The sequence below is a fragment of the Herpailurus yagouaroundi genome, unplaced genomic scaffold, assembly GCF_014898765.1.
Source record: "Herpailurus yagouaroundi ecotype Mexico unplaced genomic scaffold, PumYag 569, whole genome shotgun sequence".
Lineage (NCBI taxonomy): Eukaryota > Metazoa > Chordata > Mammalia > Carnivora > Felidae > Herpailurus > Herpailurus yagouaroundi.
In genome coordinates, this window is record NW_024412786.1 from 4,045,153 (window position 1) to 4,067,180 (window position 22,028).

General features: G+C 62.0%; 1 protein-coding gene across 3 annotated transcripts; it reads left to right on the forward strand.

Annotated features, from left to right (window-relative positions):
* Positions 1 to 6: 6 nt before the first annotated feature.
* On the forward strand, positions 7 to 19,449 carry GRK2 (G protein-coupled receptor kinase 2). 3 transcript variants are annotated; one of them, XM_040465628.1, is made up of 21 exons: positions 7 to 157; positions 10,623 to 10,699; positions 12,465 to 12,538; positions 12,651 to 12,752; positions 12,875 to 12,949; positions 13,075 to 13,136; positions 13,867 to 13,918; positions 14,193 to 14,284; positions 14,657 to 14,756; positions 14,851 to 14,929; positions 15,019 to 15,149; positions 15,437 to 15,531; positions 15,606 to 15,713; positions 15,913 to 15,979; positions 16,263 to 16,363; positions 16,906 to 16,972; positions 17,052 to 17,147; positions 17,356 to 17,518; positions 17,675 to 17,811; positions 17,923 to 18,036; positions 18,143 to 19,449. In XM_040465628.1, exons 1-21 carry the CDS (start codon positions 45 to 47, stop codon positions 18,305 to 18,307), a joined length of 2,070 nt encoding a protein of 689 aa, XP_040321562.1. In that variant the 5' UTR covers positions 7 to 44; the 3' UTR covers positions 18,308 to 19,449. The 3 variants fall into 3 exon arrangements, with proteins under 3 accessions (XP_040321562.1, XP_040321563.1, XP_040321564.1); XM_040465629.1 differs by having other exon boundaries at positions 17,926 to 18,036; XM_040465630.1 differs by lacking the exon at positions 7 to 157 and adding an exon at positions 2,013 to 2,173.
* Positions 19,450 to 22,028: the final 2,579 nt, after the last annotated feature.

Here is a 22,028-nt window from a genome sequence, read left to right on the forward strand (position 1 = left end):
CGGAGCCGAGCCGAGCGGCGGGAGAGGCCGCCGCCGCCGCCAAGATGGCGGACCTGGAGGCGGTGCTGGCCGATGTGAGCTACCTGATGGCCATGGAGAAGAGCAAGGCCACGCCGGCCGCGCGCGCCAGCAAGAAGATCCTGCTGCCCGAACCCAGGTGAGGCGGCCGCCGGCCGGGCCCGCTCCCCGAACCCGGAGCCCGCGGCCCCAGACCACCCCGCCGCTGGCCCCTGACCCCCCCCACCCCCCAGTGCCCCGTGCCCCGGCCACCGCTCGGGGCTCGGCCACCCCGACCCGACCCCTCGGCCCCAGGCCCAGTGCACCTGAACCCGGGGCTTCCCGGCCCCGCCGGCTCCCCGGGCCGCGCAGTGCCCCCTGCCCCACTGCCTCCCTTCCCTTCGTACACGCCGCCTGCCCTCGCCCCCCGGCGGCCCCGCGCTCCTGCCTTCTCCCACAGGGGCCCCGTGCTGCCCTTCATGCCCCTCCCGGCAGCCCCTGGTCCCCGTGGGGTCCCCTCCTCTACCTGCCACCGGCCACCTGGCCTGACTACATCCCCCATCCCTTAGCTTTCCCGACTCCCGGCACCCCGCCTTGGGGTTGCAGCACCCCCACTCCTAGCCCCCTCTCTCTGGTCGACACTTGCGTGAGGTTTTGCGGGAGGCAGCAAGTCTTCCTGGTCTTCCCCCACCCATCTGGAGGGTCCCTGGCTTGGGGTGGGGTTTAAGAGTGCTTTGGGGGCCGCGGTGGTGGTGGGGGGAGCAGGGTGTGGCGCGCGTGCCCCAGCCCAGCGGGGGAGACACCCACTGCCCCTCTCCCCTCCGATGCCTCCTCTGGCGGCCCTGCGTGTGGTGTCCCGTGGCTGCTGTTTGCCAGAGGATATCCCGGCACCTCTGCAGCAGCTGGACCACGGCTGCCACCTCTCCGTGAGACTATTGATGTCACTGCACCCGGTATCAAAGTTGAAACTGTTCAGGATGTAGGCACGTTCTCTTCAGGATATGGACCGTTGCTGAGGTTTGGCCAGCATTTTATGGCTTCTAGAGTATTTTCCCATTGTGTGAGCCGCACTGCAACCTGTCAGCAGGTAGGACAGGTGCAGTTTTGTCTCCACCGAACGGGTGGGGAAGCAGAAGCCCCGGAGGTGAGCGGCTCGCCCTGTGTCACAGGTAGTCCGGGCTGGCGCCTCGCCACCAGATCAGGGCTTCTGGCTTCCACGTCCACGTCACGTCTACTACTCAGGCCTGAGCCGGGGCCTGGCTGTTCTGCATCTGCGACAGCTGTGTGCCCACCATGATTGCTCATGCCTGAGAGCTGGCATGCTGGAAGCCTGGCTGGCCTGGGAACCTGGGCCTGTCCTAGCTGTCATGTGACTTTGGGCAAGTCCCTTCCCCTCCGCTTCTGGGCCTCGGTTTTCTCATCTGTGAAATGTGGGTAGCGTGAAATAAGGGTCGTGACCCCATGGCGTCCTAAGCCTTTGAGGCAGAGCGCAAAGCTGTGGGGAGTGCCTTGGCTACATCTCCAGCACCCTTCTCTGTGCCCTGTTCACTGGGTTTCGGATTGACTGAACACCAGGCCTGGGAGAGGAAAATTGGTCTGCATTTTGAAAAGGCCGTTAGGGCCCGTTTTTTTCTAAGACATTTGCAATCAGATTTCTCAAAACAGGAACCAGGCTGACTGTCAGCTGGGGGCTGTCCAGGGAGCAGCGACAGTTAGAACAAAAATGAGTTCAGAAATGACAAAGCCACGAGGGAGGAAACGGGGGGGAGTCAGCCTCTGGGGCTCACAACGGCTCTCCTTGGTGGCTGCGGCCTCGAGACCCTCCTGCAGGTTGGGGCTCTGCAAAGTGTCAGGCAGAACCTTTTCTGGAACTCTCTGTGTTTGGGTAATCTCTCCCCAGAATGCATTGCTCCCGATGGGGCCCCGCCTTGGGTTGGCCCTGCAGGTGTTAGAACCCTGAGAAACGAGATGTTCCTCTTTTCCTGTCCCCTTTACCATCTGTGGTAGTGACGATGCTGATAGGAACGATGGTGGAAATCATAACAATTTATTATTTATTATGACATCTGTCATCTCAGTTGATCCGAAAACCAACCTGTGAAGCTGGCACGGCCATGCCTCACGTGTAGCAGTTGCTCAAGAAATATCAGGACCGGGTGATGTCTGGAACCAGGCTGTGAGTTTTAGGGGAACAGCAGGAGACCAAGACCCAGGTGTCATGGCTTCTCATAGGGGGTCGCCATCCAGCAGCACAGCGTTGGACAGATGCACCACTGCTGTGAGATGGATAGAGGCTCTCGCAGTGCCCGTCGGTGACCTGAGGCCAGGCCTCTCCTAACGGAGGACATGCCAGCCTTTGCTTTTATGCTTCGCACACGTGGTGGGTCGGATGCCTCCTGCCCTGGAAGGTCACGATGACTGTGTCTTACATTTGCCTAGCGCTTCCCAGTTTGCAAGCTAGCTTTTACTCCAGCTGATTCTTTCCACAACTGTGGGAAAGCAGGGCCCCGAAGGTGGTATTCTCCCGTTTAGTATTTGAAGCAACTGAGGCCCAGGAAGGGGAGGAGACTTAGTCCCAGAGGCGAGCTGGAATTTGAACTCAGGTCTCCGGACCCCCTGCTGTGCTTCATTTCCTCCACACAACGCTGTACCCCTGCTGCCCTCCCCTCTGGCACCCCTCGTCCGGGTCGCCGTGGTCTGGGGGTTGGCCTGGAAGCGGCAGGGCACAAGGCCCGGCCCCTGCCCCGTCATCTGGGACGGAATGGAGCCGTTCTGACAAAGCTAGTACGCGGAGGAGGCAGCTCCTGCCTGGGGTCACGTCTTCCCCTCACCCACAGGGTCAGGGTCAGGAAGAATGGCCGTGGTTCGTCCATGACGAGATGCCATTTGGAGACGTTCCCACCTTGGGGTGGTCCGTCTTGGCAGCCTGCCTGCAGCTGGTGCCCAGGTTGTGGCTTGGCCGGGAGCTGGGGCTGGCATCAGCTCTGACTTGTCAGGGCTAGGAACAGGAGCTGTGGGGCAGGCACAGTGCCACTTTGAGTTGGCACAGGGTCCTCCCCTTCTGTCACCCTATAGAATCTGAGGGAACAGACCCATTTCTCGACCTCCTCATGGAAGGAGGCAGTGTTGTGTAGCTGGGAGACAGGAGACCCGGCTTGTGATCCTGCTGCGATCCCAGCATGTCCCTTTTCCTGACTGCACCTGTCTCCGTTTCCCCTTCAGTAAAGCCAGGGCCCGCCCCCCAGGGATGACCTCGCAGTGCTCCTTCAGCCCTCGGGCCTGTGGTCTGTGCTTCTCCCCGATGGAGCTGCTCTCCCTCCACCAGCAGCGGTCCTGTAATTACTGTCATTTGCTTAATATGACCACGGAGGCCGGGTGTAATTAATCTCTGGGCTCCTGGCTCGGGAGCCTCGCTCAGGCGGTCCCAGGAGATGCCCCTGCCCTCCCTGGGGACAGTGGCAGCCCCAGCAGCAGATTGTCGGAGCCGGGTGCCTCTTGCAGCCTCCCATTTTCTCAGCTCTTTCCTGGTCCCTCCCCCACCATGGATTTCCTCCTTCCTGCCCTTTTCTGGCTTCCCTGTCTCCCAGACCCGGCCACTCTTCCTCTGCTTCTTCGTTCCTGTTAACTCTTTGCCTCCAGGACTTCCTGCCCACGATTTGTATGGGGGGGGGGGGGCGGGGAAGGGGTGCAGGGGAAGGTTTCCTCCCTTCCTCCTCCACTTCTCCATCACCAGCAAAACGCTGTTTATTTCCAGCCTTTGTCCCTCACCCAGAACTTTCTACCCCAGCGGTAGCTCTCCTCCTCACTCCCACACCCCGCCAAACAAGGTGATCTTTTCAGCAGTCATTCCCTCTGGGCCTTTGAAGCCCCTCCTTTGCTCAGGAGTGGGTCTCTGGGACGTCTGTTCCCATCTGCGCTCCTCTCCAGGCCATGGGGTTTCACATTTTTGCCATTAAGTTGCTTGCCCGCCCTCCCGCTGTTCCCTCAGTAAGTGGATTTGAAGGGAGCATGAGCATTATGGGTTGGAATCTGTGCAGGGGAATCTGGGCTCTGTCAAACCAGGAATAACGTGTCCTATTAATGCACGATCAATCCCTAGTAGTAAATTCCCGGTGACGTCAGGTGTAGGCACTCTGCAGCGGCGCTTCCTCCCCGCCCCGGGCACCCAGGGGCTGCGCGCGCACGGCTGGTGCTTCCAGGATATTCTGCTCCTGCCTCGGAGCAAACAGCCAACGCCAGGAGCACGTGAGAGTCTTTGAGGATCGCACAGCCTCCCTCACACCTGCCCCTTCCTCCTGTGGCCCCAAGGGGCCACTGTGCTCTGTTGGTCACATAAGACAGAGAGTTGTGCTCAAGTTATCGCTGATCTGTTTCAAGTAAGAGATACTGAAAATGACGTGTTTGGCTGCAGCTTTTTTCTAAATAACATTCCTTCTCTGCATCTCTGCTGCGTCGAAGGGTAGCATCTGTGTTGGCAGAGGAGCAGGGTCTCAGAAGCGAGTCTTCTGGTGTAAAAGCGTTAGCAGCTCTGTCTCTGAGCGGGGCATTCCCTGACTCTGGAGGCCACCCAGGTCGGGGTGGACAGCCCCTTCCTGGGAACCACGGGCCACGGGGCCCCGGAACTTTGTTCTTGGTGCGTTTTAACATAATGGCAGTAAATTGCAGGGTGTGGTACTCAGGTCATGTTAGCATAGAAGCCGTGACATGTGACAAGGCCGCCAGAGAGCACACACACCCCCCCCGCCCCCCCCCCCCCGCACATCCCGCGAGGAGCCACGTCGTGGCCACCGCACTGACTGTTGGGAGCCTGGGTGGCTTGGGCGTTTGCGTGGGGGCGGGGGGGGTGCTTGTGTGCGTGCCACCTAGTGCGTGTCTCTTTCTCTTCCCTGGGCTTGGCCTTTCCGGGTGGCCTTCAGGGTTGGTCTTTCCCACTTGGTATGCAGCCCTGTTCTCGAGCTGAGGACACTGAGCCCCAGGGCAAGTCATTGAGAAATATTAATAAGAAGCCCCAGGGGACTTCCTCCTCCTGCTGCCACCTCAGTGCCAGGTTTCCTGGAAATGCCATGGAGGAGCCGCTGCCACAGCCACGGCCTCTGCTCCGCTGGCTCGTTCACTGTCCTCTCCCAGAGCGTGGCTATTCAAGGCGTGGCCGTGCCAGACCCACCAGGCCCTGCCGCCCCCGTGCCATCCTGCACCGTCCTGGGCTTTCGCAACTCTGGCATCCCGGGGACACCCCGGCCTGCCAGGTGCCAGCCGAAGCTGCCCGTAGCCCGCCGGGCTCCCAGGAGAGATGCTACCCGCTGCCCACAGCACTGGCAGTGGACGGAGGGGGAGGCAGCCAGGGTACAAGTCCGGGTCCTCTGCAGAGGTTGCAGGGGAAGGCCCCTGCCTGGCGAGTCGCCTTTTCTCGGGGAGAGTTGGACGTTTTCTGGCTGCTGTCTCCATGTGGGATGCTGGGCAGGCCACTCAGCTTCTAGCCTAGATTTCCTCACCATCAAAACAAAACAAGCGTGTTTGCCCCCAGCCCTTGCTAGTCCACACAAGCTGCCGTCTGTGACCCTGTGTGGGAGTCGTCTGTGAGGGCCAGGATCAGCCTCTGTGCCACAGAGCAAGGGACCTTGCCTTTCTTCTGAACCATGTGGTTCCAGAAGGCACCGGAAGTTCTCCCCCACAGCCCTCACCCCCTTCCTGCCTGCCTGCCGTCCTGTCACCCCTACCCACACTCCGGGCTGCGGGGGAGGATGCGCTCTCCCCCTCAGTGTCAGGCTTGGCCTGCTCCTGGGAGCAGCTGGGGCCAAAGCGAACAGCCCTGGCTGTAGGCAGCAGGGCCCGGCAGCTCCCTGCCAGACAGGGCAGGCAGGCCCTCCTGCCACAGGGCCCTTGCTGCTTCGTCAGGGGCTGGTATCAGGTTCTGTCCCCGCCCCCCACCCCCCACCCCTGGGTCCTCAGGCTGATGAGCATGAGTGTGTGAGGCCGGTCTGTGAGCCACTCACCTGGCCCCAGCCCTGGTCAGAGCTCGCCAGTCAGGAGGCCTGGCAGCAGGCGGCACCCTCTGAGGATGTGGGAGGGTGTGGGGCAAAGACCCAAACGAGACCAAATAGCTTATGATCATGTTCTAGAAGAGGTGCAGTCTGGGGGATCCCAGCGGGAGGGCTGCCTCCAGGAGGAGAGCGCTCACAGCAAGGCTAGCGTCTTAGGACAATTCTGCTGTGTCGTCTCAGGCTCTCCATTTTTTTATTTTATGTGTTCGTTTTATTTTTTTTAGAAATTTTTAAAAGTTTATTTATTTGGAGAGAGAGAGCGTGTGTGCGCACACACACACACACTCACACGCATGAGGTGGGGAGGAGCAGAGAGAGAGAGAAGAGAGAGTCGCAAGCAGGCTCTGCACTGACAGTGCAGAGCTGGACTCGGGCCTCGCTCTCACGAACCGTGAGATCATGACCTGAAACCAGACCAACAGTCTGTTGCTTCACCGACTGAGCCACCCAGGCGCCCCCTCAGGCTTTTCAACCGGCCAGCGCGGTGGTGACAGTTCAGAAATTTGCTGACGTCCTCATTTCACAAGTGGGCCAACTGGACGGTTAAAGTCTGTGACTTGGCCTGGCCTCCTCCACGGAGGGGACTTGGGGAGAGCTGTTTGGAAGTCAGGCGTGGGTGTCCCCCTGACCGCAAGAGCCAAGGCGGCCGGGGGCCCTTCCCCAGAGAGACTGAGCGCCTGAGGGTCCTTCCTTCTGGCGGGGAGGATGCAGGCGTCTGGCTCTCCTGACAACCCAGAGTTGATCAGGGAGCCACGTGCTCCTGTATATCGGACTTGTTGGCCTGGGTGGGGGCAGAAATGCTGCTCTGGGCTCGTCGCCACCCTAGACTCTGCCAGTATCAGGGAGCGGGTGTTGCAGATGAAGGTGACCCAGCCCAGGAGGCCACCGCTGCTGCCCGTGCCAGCCTGTATTTGCCACCCGGCGGGAATGTGCCCCATAACACGTTTTTCTAAACTACCGGCTCCCTTGGCCACCAGCCCCATGAGAACAGACAGGAAACCCTAACGCTGTCGCTTTGGGGGCCTTCCATTCAAGGCTTTGCTCAGTCCAATCTTGTGTTTGGATGGGGGGGGCGGTTGTTTATTTTATTTAGAAAACTTTTTTTTTTTCTTTTTAAGGAAGAAAGTGAAGTGCTGTGAGCTGGGAAGAGAGGCGTCCCATGCAGCTCCAGAGGGGAGGCGGGGTCTGGCCACCGGTGCCCTACTTTCTGCTCTCTCCTGGGCTCACCCCACAGCAGAGCCGCCGGGAAGGGAGAAGGCTGGGCTGCAGGCTGGCTCCCTCGTCCACGGGCCCTCGGGGAGAGGGCATTTCCCTGGAGGGTCCGGTTCCCAGCCGTTCTGGGGGTCACCGGGTCCTGTGATGGGAAGCGGGGGGTGTTCCCATCACGCTGCCTTCCCTAAGCTGGTGTCAGCCACGCTGATTCCCAGGAAGCCAGTTTGGGGCTCAGGGGGGCTTCCCATCTGGATCTGAAGCATCTGGACATCATCCCGCTTGACTGCACCTGACCTCCATCTGACCACTCACCTCCGTGGGGGATTGACATTTTGTGATTCCCCCGCCCCCCACTTTATTACCTTGTCCATCCCCTTCCATAGACCAAAATGTCCCCAAACACAGGATTTGGGTGCAGACATGGCGTGCCAAGAGCTGAGCCAAGGGGTGGTGAGGATCCAGCCTTCCTGTTCCACCTTACAGGTGAAATCCAGGCACTTGGCCCTTACGGAGCCCCAGGTTCCGAGCCCCTGACTCCTGGCTGCCTGGTCTCAAGACCCTGCCGGCCCTTCGCTGCCTCGCACTGGGCCCTGGCTGCTATGCTGCACCCCAGCACGCCCCTGGCCTGCCCTCCTGTCCTCCAAAAAGGAGGTCCTAAGCTCTCCCTCACAGGAAATGAGGGGCTCTGGTCTCTGGGCTGCAGGCCCCAGGGCAGGTGTCTCTAGTTTCTGCCGTGTGTGAGCACAGAGCAGGCCTTGGAATCAGGCCTCGCCTCCCGAGTGCCTGTGAGTCTCTGTGGGTCCCCTGGGGCTGGGGAGATGTGTTCTTAAAAAAAATTTTTTTTTTTTCAACGTTTATTTATTTTTGGGACAGAGAGAGACAGAGCATGAACGGGCGAGGGGCAGAGAGAGAGGGAGACACAGAATCGGAAACAGGCTCCAGGCTCTGAGCCATCAGCCCAGAGCCCGACGCGGGGCTCGAACTCACGGACCGCGAGATCGTGACCTGGCTGAAGTCGGACGCTTAACCGACTGCGCCACCCAGGCGCCCCATGGGGAGATGTGTTCTTGATGGTGGCTGGTGGAAGTGAGCTGGCATGTGACAGTCAGGAGGGGAGACGGTGCCGGCCTGGGTGAGGACCACATCCTGGCCTCAGAGCCCCTGTCCACTGCAGAGAGCATCCTTGCTTTCCTGAGGGAACCAGCTCTGAAGTGGCCACCACTTTGGCGTGGGGCCACCAAGCCACTGGCCCTCAGCTGGGAGCTCCGCTCTCGTTGGTTGGAGTCGCAGGATAGGGACACGGGAGGGCTGTCCTGGTCATCAGCACCTTTCTTGCTGTTGGAGGAGGTCACGGCATCTTCCAGCCTTCTAGGGTGGGGAAGCAGAGGAGGGAGTCATTTAGATAGCTCTAAATTCTCCTGTTATCTTGCGTGGCCTTTCCTTGTGTGGCTCAAACTCGAGCGGAAGCCTGGGGGGAGTGGAGCCTGGGCTTCCGCTCAGACCGTCTCAGAAGGAGAGTGCTGAGCAGAAAAGGGCAGGAGTCCCCCCGCCTCCGAGCATAGGCCCAGCGGCTGGGCAGAGTCCGTGGGCCACACTGGCCCTGCCTGGAACGTTCTCACCTCAGACACCTCTCTCGTGGGCCAGACCATTGCAGGCCTGGGCTGCCATCCCGCTGGCCTGGTCAACTCCTCTGCCTGCCCGATGGCCCGAGCCTGCTCGCACCCAGCCCTGTTTCTTTCCCTTCTTACTGGCCGTCCCTCTAGTGTCTCACTACCCGGGCTTCCTCCTGTGGGGCCTCCGGCAGACTCTGCCTTCCCTGGACTGAGCTTCCCAAGCGTCCCTAGCCGAGCTCCCTCCTGCCTGGGATAGCCTCTTGCTCACCTTGGCCGGGTCTTCCCCTGCTTGTCCCCACATCCACCCACCTGCCCTGGGCTTTGCCACCTGTTGACATCCTGTTTGCACTGAGGAACCCAGTGAAGTTCCTCCTCCACACAGCCTCTCGTGATGGCCCAGAACACTCTTCCCTTCCTGAGTGGGTCCTGTCAGGCTTTGTCACACACTGTGTCATGTCTTAGAGCCACGCGTGCAGAACTTGCGCCCTGGGAGGGCCTGCCTGGAAGTCAGGGGTACGTGGTACCTTCCAGTAGAAAACGTGCAGCAGACCCTGGTGACCCATGCTGGGCTCCAAGAGGGATGCAGGGCCACAGAGCCCAGACTTTCTGATTCTGGTCCTCACCAGCTGCGACGTCTTGTGTCGGTGGCCTGCCGGTGGCCCCACATATCCTAAGGGCCTTGTGAGCATTGCCTGGGCTCAGGTGTGACTGCGCAGCTTGGTCCCCGGTACAGGCAGCTAAGAGTGTTCCTCGGGAGCCTGAGCCAGTGGAGGCGTGACAGGCAGGCCGGCAGGGCTGGTGTACAGGTGACCTAGGAGCGGGGAGGAGGGGACGCCAAGGTCTGTCTCGGGCACAAAGGATAGCCCCGTGTCGCTTGCCCAGACAGCCCTTGGCGTTGAAGGTGAGCTTTCCGGGTGGGGACCGTTGGGTTGGGCTTTCCACGGTCACAACGGCCAGCCTTTCCCTTGCTGCCCTCCCAAGCAACCCAGGGACAGAGGGGCATGTTTTTAATTCAGATGTTAGGAACACAGGAGCCGGGGCTTGGTTTTTGTTTCGTCTTGTTATTACTGTGTAAAAAAACCTGAGATATAATTCACATAACATAAAATTCATCATTTTAAAGAGTGCGGCCCAGTGGGTTTTAGTACAACTCTCACCCTACCTAATTGGGCAGCTCTCACCCTAATTCCAGAACATTTCCATCACCCCCAAGAAGAAACCCCCTACCTGTTGGCAGTCACTCCTCTTCTGTGCCCCAGCCCTGGCACCCACTAATCTCTCTGTCTCTGTAGATTTGCCAGTTCTGGACATGCGACGTAAGTGGCATCACAGACCTGGGGGCCTTTTGTGACTCTCTTTTTTCGTTTCGCTGCGTGCTAGCGTTCATCCATGTCGTAGCATTTCTGTATATCAGTGCTTTGTTCCACCTTACGGCCGAGCAGTATTCCGTGGTAAGGATAGGCCCCATTTTGGTTACCCATCATCTGCTGATGGTGAGGCCCGGCTTTTGAGGTTTGGCCAGGTTCCCGAAGCCAGCATGAGGCAGTACTGGGACCGGACTTCTGAGCAGCCACCTGCTGGCCTCCCTAGCTTTTGGGGACAGAGCCCAGGTGGGCAGGCCCAGGCTGGTAGTTTGCCTTCTTGGAGGGAACAGTGACATTCTGGATCCCGGGGGGGAAGAGGCAAGGCCAGCAGGCCTGGCAGGAGCCCCGGGGGCTCCGGCTCACTGAGGGCACCCCCCACCCCCGCTGTCTTTCAGCATCCGAAGCGTCATGCAGAAGTACCTGGAAGACCGGGGCGAGGTGACCTTTGAGAAGATCTTCTCCCAGAAGCTGGGTGAGTACGAGGTCTGACAGCCCCAAGGACTTCCCGCCACCGTCCAGCTGCCCCGGGCCTGAGGCGAGGGGGCAGGAGGACCCCGAGGCCGCTCTCCTGCCCCCACCCCAGCCGGCTGGCCTCTGTTCCCTCCCTGGAGGTCTGGCCTCCCATCTGATGGGGCAGGGTTGTGACCAGCACCCCGCGTCCCCCCGGGGTGGTGACCCACTGTGCCTCCCAGCCCCTGGCGGTCAGCCCTGGGAGCCCCGTGAAGGGGGTGGGGGCCCAGCAGTCTTCCAGGGCGGCCGGGGAAGTTCCTCCTTTGGGTTTTTGTTTTTGAGAGTTGCAGCTTCCCCTTGGCGCAGGCACAGCTGCTGCGGGGCCGTTGGTAGAGCTGACAGGAAGGGGCGGGGCCCTTCCTGTGGCGCCTGCCGAGCTGTGGTCTCCCGCCCCCACCCCCATGGGCCCTCTTTGAGAGCAACCTGCTTCAGTGGCCCCTCGAGCCTTCTCCTCCAGTGCCCTTGTTTTACAGTGCCGCTGCTGCAGCACTGGCCCACGGGGCAAGGTTGGGTTGGGGTGGTTCCCGGGAAGCAGGCTTCAGGCACACACAGCTCTGGTTCGGCCTTCCCGAGAGGAGAGCAGGATCTCGGCTCTGAAGTGGGAGTGGCCTGGCCCGGCCTGGCAGGACCAGGCATTGGAAGTCAGTGTTGGGGAGCCAGTGCGTCAAAAAGCACAGTTTGGGTCGGCCCCCTGCCTGTGCCGTGTGACCTTGGGCACGTGGCTTCACCTCTCTGAGCCTGTTGGTGTCCTCACCTAGGAATTAGGACTCAGAAGCCTTGCTGCCCAGGACTGGTGGAGGGCCAGATGAGTTGGCCTCAGTGAAAGCCCCTTGCCCACTGGGAAACCCATGTCACGAGTGACTCAAAGGCCAGGCCGCCTTTACCAGAAGTGACGGCTGTGTGCTCTGCCGGAGGTGTCCAGGCAGTGCCCCCAAAGAGGCACGGAAGCTATCCAGTGCGAGGCTGGTCACCCATGTCAGGCTGGAGGGAATGGGGACTGCCCTTACTTCCCCCTTGCTCTCCAGGGCTGCTCTGGGGCCGGGCCTCGGGCCCCCATTCCCTGGGAGGGGTGAGGCCTGGGAGCCCTTCCCATAGCTTGTCCCGCCTCTTACTTTCCCCAGTGGCCTCGTGCCCTTCGAGGCCCCACCCCCTGGCCTGTCTTTCCCAGCGCCCACCAGCGGGTAGTAGAGCCGAACCTTCTACTCGGCCCACCTGACAGGCCTCCGCCGGTGTGTTTCTGCAACTGTTCCTCAGGGCTGCTGTGAGAATCGGCCAGATACGGCGGGGGCACGCTATGGGGCATCCAGGGAGAGGGACGTGGGCCCCTTGGGAGGCTGCCCTCCTCCTGCCCGCCATGCTCTGGCCTGACCCAGGTGGATCTGCCCCCACACAGCCCGCCCAGTGGGGTGCGGTGCAGGCCCTAGACGGCAGGGAGAGGGCGGGGAGCCGGAGTCAGCCTCTGCTTCGCCAGAGCGCCCGGAGCACCCATCACATTCCAGCTGACATCTGGGGTTCTGGGAGACGGGCACCCCTCAACCTGAAACTGAGACTCTTCAGCTGGTGACAGCTTTGGGGGCCGCCTCGTCCTGTCCCTGCCTGGGGCAGAGACCACCTCTGCTGCCTCCTTGGCCAGTTCTGCCCAGGGAGCCCCAAGCCCACGCCGCCTGCCTTGATGGGAAGGCCAGAGAGGGGCGTGGCCCCGTGTGACCCAACACACTTGCTTTCAGGGTACCTGCTCTTCCGAGACTTCTGCCTGAAACACCTAGAGGAGGCCAAGCCGTTGGTGGAGTTCTATGAGGAGGTGAGGCCCCCGCTGCCTGCAGAGAGGGGAGAAGGTCAGGCTGCTTTCGTTCAGTCTGTAAGATGCCTGCTATTGGTGCCTCTGTGTCACCTGTGGGGATCTTGTCCTCTAGATCAAGAAATACGAGAAGCTGGAGACAGAGGAGGAGCGCTTGGCTCGAAGCCGGGAGGTCTTCGACACCTACATCATGAAGGAGCTGCTGGCCTGCTCACACGTGAGTGCCGCGGCCAGCCCGTCCCTAGGTCTAGACCCCAGCGCCGGCCCAGAGCGGCCTGGGGTGTGGGCAGGGATGCAGGGGCCCTGCAGAGGATTCACAGCCACCTCTGTCTTCTGCAGCCCTTCTCGAAAAGTGCCACTGAGCACGTCCAGGGCCACCTGGTGAAGAAGCAGGTTCCTCCGGATCTCTTCCAGGTGCGTGCCGGGCTTATCCCCGCTGCCTCCCTGCCCAGCCAGGGGCACCCTGGGACCGTTGAGGTCACGGAGCCTGGCCGGCTCCCAGTCTGGCTCAGTCACCAACCTCCAGCTTCTCCCCTTAGCCGTACATTGAAGAGATTTGTCAGAACCTCCGAGGGGATGTGTTCCAGAAATTCATCGAGAGGTGAGAGCAGAGCATATGCGGGAGGGGCAGGGGAGGAAGAGGCAGCTCTGAGAAGGGGTGTGGATGGTGTGGAGGAGAGAATCCAGGCAGGCGGGTGCCTGGGCCCCGCCAACGGCCCCATGCAGGGCCTCCTGAGAAGTGGGACAGGCTCCTAGCCGCCACCTCCTCCACAGTCCCACCCTGTCCTTCTTAGTGCCAGGCATCTCCGAGCCCCAGGGGATTCTCCGGGGTGTGAAGGACCACCTAAGTGTCATTCCTTCTCATGGACTGTTGAGCACCTTGCTGGGCCCATCTGTGCTGAGAAGCATCAGGGTGGCGCAAAAGGACACACCGTCTTCTTCTGTGGCCCCCGTGGCCAGAGCTGGCCTGGTGGGTGGGAGTTGCAGGCAGATTTCAGCTTAATGTGAGCAACAGCTTTCTTAGGGTCCCAGCTGCCAGGCAACGGAGGGGGAGTTTCACAGGGGTGAGTGCTGCGTCACTAGAGGTGTACAAGCAGGGATGAGATGAGCATTGTCAGGGATACAGTGGGAGGAAGTCCAGGTCAGACCGGAGGTCCTCTTTTCTAAGCTTATCTGAAACCCACTTGGGCCAGCGCTACTCCTGGGAGTCCAGGAGAGGACATCTGAGGTTCGGGACCCCAGACAATGGCAGTGGTGTGGGGTAGGCTCGTACCCAGCATCATTTTGCCCACTTTCTGAAGTTCATCTGAGCCCTGGTTCTTCTCTTACAGCGATAAATTCACACGATTTTGCCAGTGGAAGAATGTGGAGCTCAACATCCATGTGAGTGGGCCGGGTGGGCATGGAAGACGGCTCCCTCCCTTCCACCCTTCCCAGGGAGCTGGGCACCGAAGCTCGGCCAGGGCTGGGCGGGTCAGGGGAGCCTGCCCTTCAGCCCCCAGGGCGGTGGCTGTGGGCTCGGTGCCAGGATCCCAGTGAGGGTGGCTCAGGGCAGGTAAGTGTGTGGCGAGGGTGGTCCCGGGCCTGGGACTGGCCCCCCCGCTGCCTGGGTGTCTCTGCCCTGGGTGCTCTGACCCTGCTTGTTGCCGCCCCACAGCTGACCATGAACGACTTCAGCGTGCACCGCATCATCGGGCGAGGGGGCTTCGGCGAGGTCTATGGGTGCCGGAAGGCTGACACGGGCAAGATGTGAGCACCAGCTCAGCCAGTGTCAAGTGGGATGCCTGAGGGAGGGGAGGGCCCCCTGGGGGTGTGCATGGAAAAGCCGTGAGGGGATCGGGGCCCCCAGGTCCTACGTGGGCAGGTCTCTGCAGAGGCTACTGTCTCCCCCCTTTCTGTGTTGGTGCTGCCGCCCCCCACAGGCCCCCAGAGGCCCCGCCTCACCAGTATTCTCTCCTGCCTTCTGTCTTGCCTCGTCTCAGTGTCCAGTTCTGAGGACTTGCCCCCCCCCCCCCCCCCCCCCGGAACCCCCCCCCCCCCCAGACACAGCCCTGGGCTCTGCGCTGAAGGTGCATGTGGACTGACTGACCAGCCAGCGCCCAACCCCCCCCCCCCCACCAGGTATGCCATGAAGTGTCTGGATAAGAAGCGTATCAAGATGAAGCAGGGGGAGACCCTGGCCCTGAACGAGCGCATCATGCTGTCCCTCGTCAGCACTGGGGTGAGCCAGGAGGGCCCGGGCAGGTCACTGCAGCAGCCTCAGGTCCCGGAACCGTGCGCGGCCTCTGCTGACCTGGCCTCCCATGCCCTCCCAGGACTGCCCGTTCATCGTGTGCATGTCGTACGCATTCCACACGCCGGACAAGCTCAGCTTCATCCTTGATCTCATGAACGGTGAGTGCGCGGCCTGGCCCCCGGTGGGCCGCGGGGCTGGGGGCTGGGACGGGCAGCTGAGCGCCACCCTGCGGGGCTGCCTCCCTCAGGCGGGGACCTGCACTACCACCTGTCCCAGCACGGGGTTTTCTCCGAGGCCGACATGCGCTTCTACGCGGCCGAGATCATCCTGGGCCTGGAGCACATGCACAACCGCTTCGTTGTCTATCGGGACCTGAAGGTGAGGCTCTAACCCCCCCTCCCCTCCACGCCACTGGCCCGCCTGGCCCAGAGCAGTGGCGTCTGGGACAGAGTCGGCTGGCTGCTCCCTTCTTCACCGGCCCCCCTGCCCAGCCATTTTCTGGACTCCGGTTGTAACTGGGGAAAGGAGGGGAAGACCCCACCCGGGGCCTTGTCCCTGGACACCCGCAACACTCCAGGGTGAGGACAGTGACCTAGCTGGCATCTTGCCTGGCCAGGCCCTGTCCTGAGCCACCCTTGAGGCTGCTCACTGGGCTTCCCCCACAGCCAGCCAACATCCTTCTGGACGAGCACGGTCACGTGCGCATCTCAGACCTCGGCCTGGCCTGCGACTTCTCCAAGAAGAAGCCCCACGCCAGCGTGTGAGTGCCCGGCCCCCCACTCTCCCTTCCCGCACCCTCCGCCAGACCCTCTCATGGCCTCCTTGCTCCCACAGGGGCACCCACGGGTACATGGCCCCTGAGGTCCTGCAGAAGGGCGTGGCCTACGATAGCAGCGCTGACTGGTTCTCCCTGGGCTGCATGCTTTTCAAGTTGCTGCGGGGGTGAGTGGGCCCTCCCCGGCCGGCGGGCGGGACGGGACAGGGAAGAGCTCATCCCTAGTCCAGGTAGGTGTCTAGGGGAGGCGGGCTACAGCTGCCTGGGTGTTAGGGCGGCACCATCCCTGGCTTTGGATGAGGATCGTTGTCGCTCCCTGCCTCGGCTTCCCCATTCCTATCCTCTGACCTTGTGCTTCTTGCCCAGGCACAGCCCCTTTCGGCAGCACAAGACCAAAGATAAGCACGAGATTGACCGCATGACATTGACAATGGTGAGTGTAGGGAGGCTGGGTGGAGTCCATGGGGGGCGGTCACCGTGGGGATGGGGTCTCCTGTGCGGTGTCAGGGTCAGGGATTCTTGGTTCTCACCAAATAACAACAAACTTGGGCCACTCATCCTTACTCTGGCCTCCTGCCCCAGAGGCTTCCCATCCCTGTGTTGTCAGAACAAATGTGCCCGCTGGGGGCAAATGAGGAAGCTGGGCCCTGTCTTTTCCCTGTGCCGGGGGCCAGGTCCCATCCTCGGACCCTGCCAGTGTCCACTCCTCCCCGCAGGCTGTGGAGCTGCCCGACTCCTTCTCCCCCGAGCTCCGTTCCTTGCTGGAGGGGCTGCTGCAGAGGGATGTCAACCGGAGACTGGGCTGCCTGGGTCGAGGGTGAGTGCCCGGGACCAGGGCCAACTGTCCCAGGCCCTCCCTCCCTGCCAGGCCCTGGGTATTTGGGCATGCTGCTAGGCTAGCCTGAGGATGAGGGCTGTGTCCCGTCACTGGAGCCCCCTCCTGGTGCCAGCCTCTTTTGAGGGGTTCACGGGTTGGGAGATGGCCAGCCCCATCCAGTGTTCTCAGGGGACAGGGCTGCCTGGCGCACAGCTGCCGGAGCTGCTGGGGGACCGGCTTCCAGAAGGGCCCCTGTAACAAACGTGGCGATGATAATGATGATGGCAACAGCTTTTTGTGTTTATTAAGCATTTACTAAGTTGTTGGGCACGATGTCGCAAGACTTACAAATGTGAAAACTCCCAACGGCCCTATGATGTGGGAACTGTTCTCCCCATTTTAGAGATGAGGAAGCAGGCTGAGGTTTAAGGAACCTTCCCGGGGTGGCAGAGCCAGAGAACGGCGGCAGCAGGAGTTAGCCTGGGCCACCTGCTCCGGCGCCCAGGCTTCGCCCCCGCCTGATGACCCACATCTCCCCACAGGGCCCAGGAGGTAAAGGAGAGCCCCTTCTTCCGCTCCTTGGACTGGCAGATGGTCTTCTTGCAGAAGGTACCAGCCTGGGGCAGGGCCAGGCGGGCGCCCTGTAGCCCCTGCCTGGTGCTGATGCCCAGCCTGTGCTCTGCTGCAGTACCCTCCCCCGCTGATCCCCCCTCGAGGGGAGGTGAACGCTGCTGACGCCTTCGACATTGGCTCCTTTGACGAGGAGGACACAAAAGGAATCAAGGTACCGGGCCTGCCCTGGCCTCTCACATGAGCCCTGATCCTGGCCCGCAGGGCTCTGTCAGCCGCTGGGCCTCAGGCTCCTCCTCCCCAAACGTGCCTGGGAGGGTGGGGGGCCGTGTGAGACCAGACCCCCTCCTGCCTGGGAGCCCTGGGGCTGGGCAGGCCTGTGGCTGATGGATGGATGTCCCTGCCCTGTCTACTCGCTGAAGTTGCTGGACAGTGACCAGGAACTCTACCGCAACTTCCCCCTCACCATCTCGGAGCGGTGGCAGCAGGAGGTGGCCGAGACGGTCTTCGACACCATCAATGCCGAGACTGACCGGCTGGAGGCCCGCAAGAAAACCAAAAACAAGCAGTTGGGCCACGAGGAAGGTGAGGGTTCGTAGCTGCCGTGGGCACCCACTGGGCAGTTTGGAGATGAGAAATCGGCTCAGGTTTCGGAAAGCCACCGAGGTCACTGGGAGGCCGAAGCAAGGATCCGGCCCCGGGCGGGCCTGGCTGAGCGCGCCTCTCACTCTCTCGCGGCAGACTATGCCCTGGGCAAGGACTGCATCATGCATGGCTACATGTCCAAGATGGGCAACCCCTTCCTGACGCAGTGGCAGAGGCGGTACTTCTACTTGTTTCCCAACCGGCTGGAGTGGCGGGGCGAGGGCGAGGCCCCGGTAAGGAGCGGGCTGGTGCCCGCGGGTGCCGGAGGCGGGGTGAGTGCCCGGGGCCGCCAGCCCGCGCCGCGTCCTCACCGCCCCTTCCCGCCCCTCCCGCCCGCCCTGCAGCAGAGCCTACTGACCATGGAGGAGATCCAGTCTGTGGAGGAGACGCAGATCAAGGAGCGGAAGTGCCTCCTTCTCAAGATCCGCGGCGGCAAACAGTTTGTGCTGCAGTGCGACGTGAGTGGGGCCAGGGGCCGGCGGCGGGTGGGGCGGGCTGAGAAGGGAGCCTCGGGCACCCAGGCCCCCCCCCTCCTCCCCGTCTGACGGCCCCGGGTGCCCGCAGAGCGACCCTGAGCTGGTGCAGTGGAAGAAGGAGCTTCGTGACGCGTACCGCGAGGCCCAGCAGCTGGTGCAGCGCGTGCCCAAGATGAAGAACAAGCCGCGCTCGCCCGTGGTGGAGCTGAGCAAGGTGCCGCTGGTCCAGCGCGGCAGTGCCAACGGCCTCTGACCCGCCCGCCTTTTATAAACCTCTAATTTATTTTGTCGAATTTTTATTATTTGTTTTCCCGCAAAGCGGAAAAGGTTTTATTTTGTAATTATTGTGATTTCCTGTGGCCCCAGCCTGGCCCAGCCCCCAGGGGGGGCCCCGCTTGCCTTGGCTCCTGCTGCCACCGACCCAGCCACTGTCCGGCCGCCCTCAGCCCCGACCCTCCAGGGGCCTCCCCTCCCAGTGTCTTCCTGTGGGTGGGAGCAGGGGGCGGGTGGGGGGGGGGGGAGCAGCAGCCCCTGCAGCCCTCCTGGCCCTTCTCCAGGGACGATGCCGCACCGCGTTGTGTCCCCTCAGGCTCTGTGCCCACAGCACAGCGGGGTGGCCCAGCGTCCCCCACCCCAGGGGAGGCCGCAGCACAGGGATACTACTTGAATTTTCCCACCGAAGCCCCTCCTGTGACAGGGGCACAGTCCTGCACTGTCCTGTCCTCCAGCCAGTCGGTGGAGGAGGGGCCCATTATCTCCCTGACCCCAGGGCCCGGCCACAGTGACTCGAGCTCTTGTGCCCCTGCCCAGGAAGAGCCCCTGTATCACTGGCCGCCTCCATTCCCACATTCCCTGGACACTGAGGGACTCTGGCATTGGCAGCAGGTGCGGCTGCCCTCCCTGCGGTCCCCCCTCCCTCCCCCGCCGAGCATCCGGGCTCAGGGACCACAGAAAGGCAGCTGTGGGTTGTGTCACACTGGCCTAGCCTGGCCCTGAGGTCCCCCGCCCCCCCTGGGCTGGGCGAGGCCTCATCTGCCTGGGACCATAGGTGACCAGCCTTGATGGGCCGGGCAGCACAGCGAGAGGGGCCAGGCGGGGCCAGCCCTCGCCACCCTGGGCTGGTCAGTGTGCCCCCCCCCCCCCCCCCCGGGCTGTCCAGCCCCATAGCCCCACGTCCCGTCAGTGCCACTGCCCACAGGGCGCCACCCTGCCCGCCGCATGCCCCCTTGTGCCAGTCGCGCTGCCGTGTGTGGTGTCGCGCCCCCTCCCCCTGGGGCTGGGTTGGTGCACCCTCCCTTCCCATCTACTCCCGGGGGCGCTCCTTTGCCGATTTTTGAATGTGATTTTAAAGAGTGGAAAATGAGACTATGCGTTTTTATAAAAAATGGTGCCTGACTTGACCGTGTCCGATTCTTTTGTGCCCAGTGACCATTTTCAGCCACCGCTGGGCTAGGGCCTGAGGAGAGAGGGTATTGGTGGTGCCAGGTCCCCTCTGCTGCCACAGCGGGCATCAGGGCCAGCCTGCCTTGGCCCAATCCCTCCCCAGGGTAGGGCGGGGGGCTCCACGCCTCCTCTCCCGCCCCACCGGCTCATCCTCCCACACAAGGGGAAGCAGGAAGAGGGGCTTGGTGTCACATTTGGACCGATCGGCCAAGCACCTCAGCTCGCCAGGCATTGTGCTGAGGACACCCTTCGGGCAGTCAGGCACCTCTGCCCTTGGGGTCACGCAGTAGCCTCTGGGCCCTTGGACCGCTCTGGCTTTGGCCTGCCCTCTTGCCCTGCTGTGCAGCCCCCCAGTAGGGGTTCCTGCGGCCTGAGGGATCCCCCAGCACTTGGTCTCTACCCGGAGGCTCTGCTCAATCTCATTTTCCCCACATACTTGCCCTACAGGCCCACGTGGTGATGCTGGTTGCCGCCCCTTCCGTGCTGGACTCTGCTGGGCAGGGCTGAGGGGCCCACAGCCAGAGCACAGCACGGCAGGTGGAGAGGGAAGGCTGCTGGGGGTAGAGGCTGAGACTTGGGAGGGAAAGGCCTTTGAGCTAGGCCTGCAGCACTGGGGTGGGGCGTTGGGGAGGATGTTCCTGATGGAGGAAACGGCCAGGCAGTCAGGAGTGCCTCGGGTTGGTAGGAGCACTGTGGGAAGGAGCCAGCCCGGGAGGCCCTGACCGCTAGGCTAATCCTGGCCCAGAGCCCAGCGTGCACTTAGTGATGACGTTGGAAATGGATGTGGGGTCTGAACTTGGCTAGGCTCTGGGAAGTCCCTTGAAGGCTCTGGACAAGCTGCATGATGAGGGCCGGCTGTAGAACAAGTCACTGATTTCCCAGCACGTGATGCATGGAGGGAGGCAAAGGATAGGAGGCAGGGAGGCCAGAGGGGAAGAACATTGCCCACCAGGAATGGGCTGCACCTGGGGACAAGAGAGAGGTAGGAGTCTGAAAGGGCACACAGGGAGGTCTGGGGGCCTGCTCAGCCTTACAACAGGCAGTGAGTGCAGCCTGGGGAAAGAGGGTGAATGTGACCAGATCTGGTTTTAGTAATGCTAATGGGATAGCATGGGACACCGGGCATAGAGATGTCCCATGAGAGTCCCATGATGACTGATGAAATGCAGTCCTCGGGGTGGCATCAGGGTGATTAGAAACAGGCTTTCAGGCAGGGGGAAAGAAGCCTGACTTGGGGGTTGAGAGGGACAAGGGGTCCTGGAAAAGGGTTGAGAAGACAATGGAATTAGGATTCACAGGCTGGTGGGGAGTTGTGTTCAAGACTGCAGAAATCAGGAGAGGCTGGGCCTGAGAAGTGTTGTTAGATTTGGGTTGAAAAGGTTGGGAAAGGGAGGAGCCCCTTTCAGAAAAGGTGGAGGTGAGAGAGGGCTGCAGCGGGGTGGCCAGCAGGGCCTGATGTAGAGTTCCGGACCTTCAGACGCCTTTGAACTGCTAGAGAACCAAGGACATCACAGCGACCCGACCCGACAATACCACAGGGTGGGGTGGCAAAGTGATCCCAGATAGCACAGGAGCCACCTGGCCCCAATGAGAGGGCAGGGTGAAAATGGCAACCTGACCCTCCCAGCCCAGAGATTCAGCTCAAACTTCTAGGTTAAAATACGCAGTCAGTCATTTTACAAACCGGGAGACTGAGACCAGAGGATCAGCCTTGGCCAAGCCTGGCGGCTGCCTCATCACCCACCAACACCAGACCCCAGGCTAAGTCTAGGGTAACAGTGTCAGAGTTCAGGCAGCTAGCTGAGGCCTGCACCCTAGTTCCGGTGTGGGTTGAGGGACCGGCCCTGATTTCGAAACTCTCCTTCCTTTCCTGACACTGGCAGCAAAGTGCAGCCTCTGCAAAAGGGATCTGTGCGGTGGGCGAAGGCAGCCATTTACGGTGGGCCGTCCACCAGGAGAGGCCTGACTCCAGCCAGGCCCACTGCCCCCACTCCCCAGTACTCTCATCCCTGACTGCGGTGCCCCCGCGGGGCGTCTCCCCGCATGGCTGGGCCCAGCCCATGGTGTGGCGACCACTAAACACTGGCCTAGGTCCCTGGGGAAGGTGCTTTACGCTAAGCTGGCCAGCAGTTAGGGACATCTCGGAGGCGACGGCAAAGGGAGCCAGGCTCCCCCAGCTCACCCGCCCTTACAGGCACAGTCGGTACCCGCGGCGGGTAGGAAAACCCGGGAACGGGCGGACGGCAGCGCGAGAAACGCGGATAACCCAAGGACAGGAGGACCACTGCCCGCTGAGCACGCACGCGCACATGCGTGCGCACGTCCCGGGGGCCCAAGCTCCGCCCCTGATTGAACCGCCCCGCCCCCGGACTCCCTCCTTCCTTTTCCGGACCCGCAACCCGGGTCTGAGCTGGACCTGGGGCGCCCCCTGCAGGCTGAGGGCGGAGCCGTAGTCAGGCCCAGCCCGCCAGCCCGCCCCTCGCAGACCCAGGCCCGGCTGAGGCCAGGGTCCCGCAGACGCGGGCCCCGGC

What these genes read in the sequence shown, in the direction of transcription:
- GRK2 (XM_040465628.1), top strand. Translation starts at nt 45, where the DNA reads ATGGCGGACCTGGAGGCGGTGCTGGCCGATGTGAGCTACCTGATGGCC. An exon ending in TGGTGGAGTTCTATGAGGAG is followed by an intron (nt 12,539 to 12,650) that starts GTGAGGCCCCCG and finishes CTTGTCCTCTAG; the next exon opens with ATCAAGAAATACGAGAAGCT. An exon ending in ATGTGGAGCTCAACATCCAT is followed by an intron (nt 13,919 to 14,192) that starts GTGAGTGGGCCG and finishes GCCGCCCCACAG; the next exon opens with CTGACCATGAACGACTTCAG.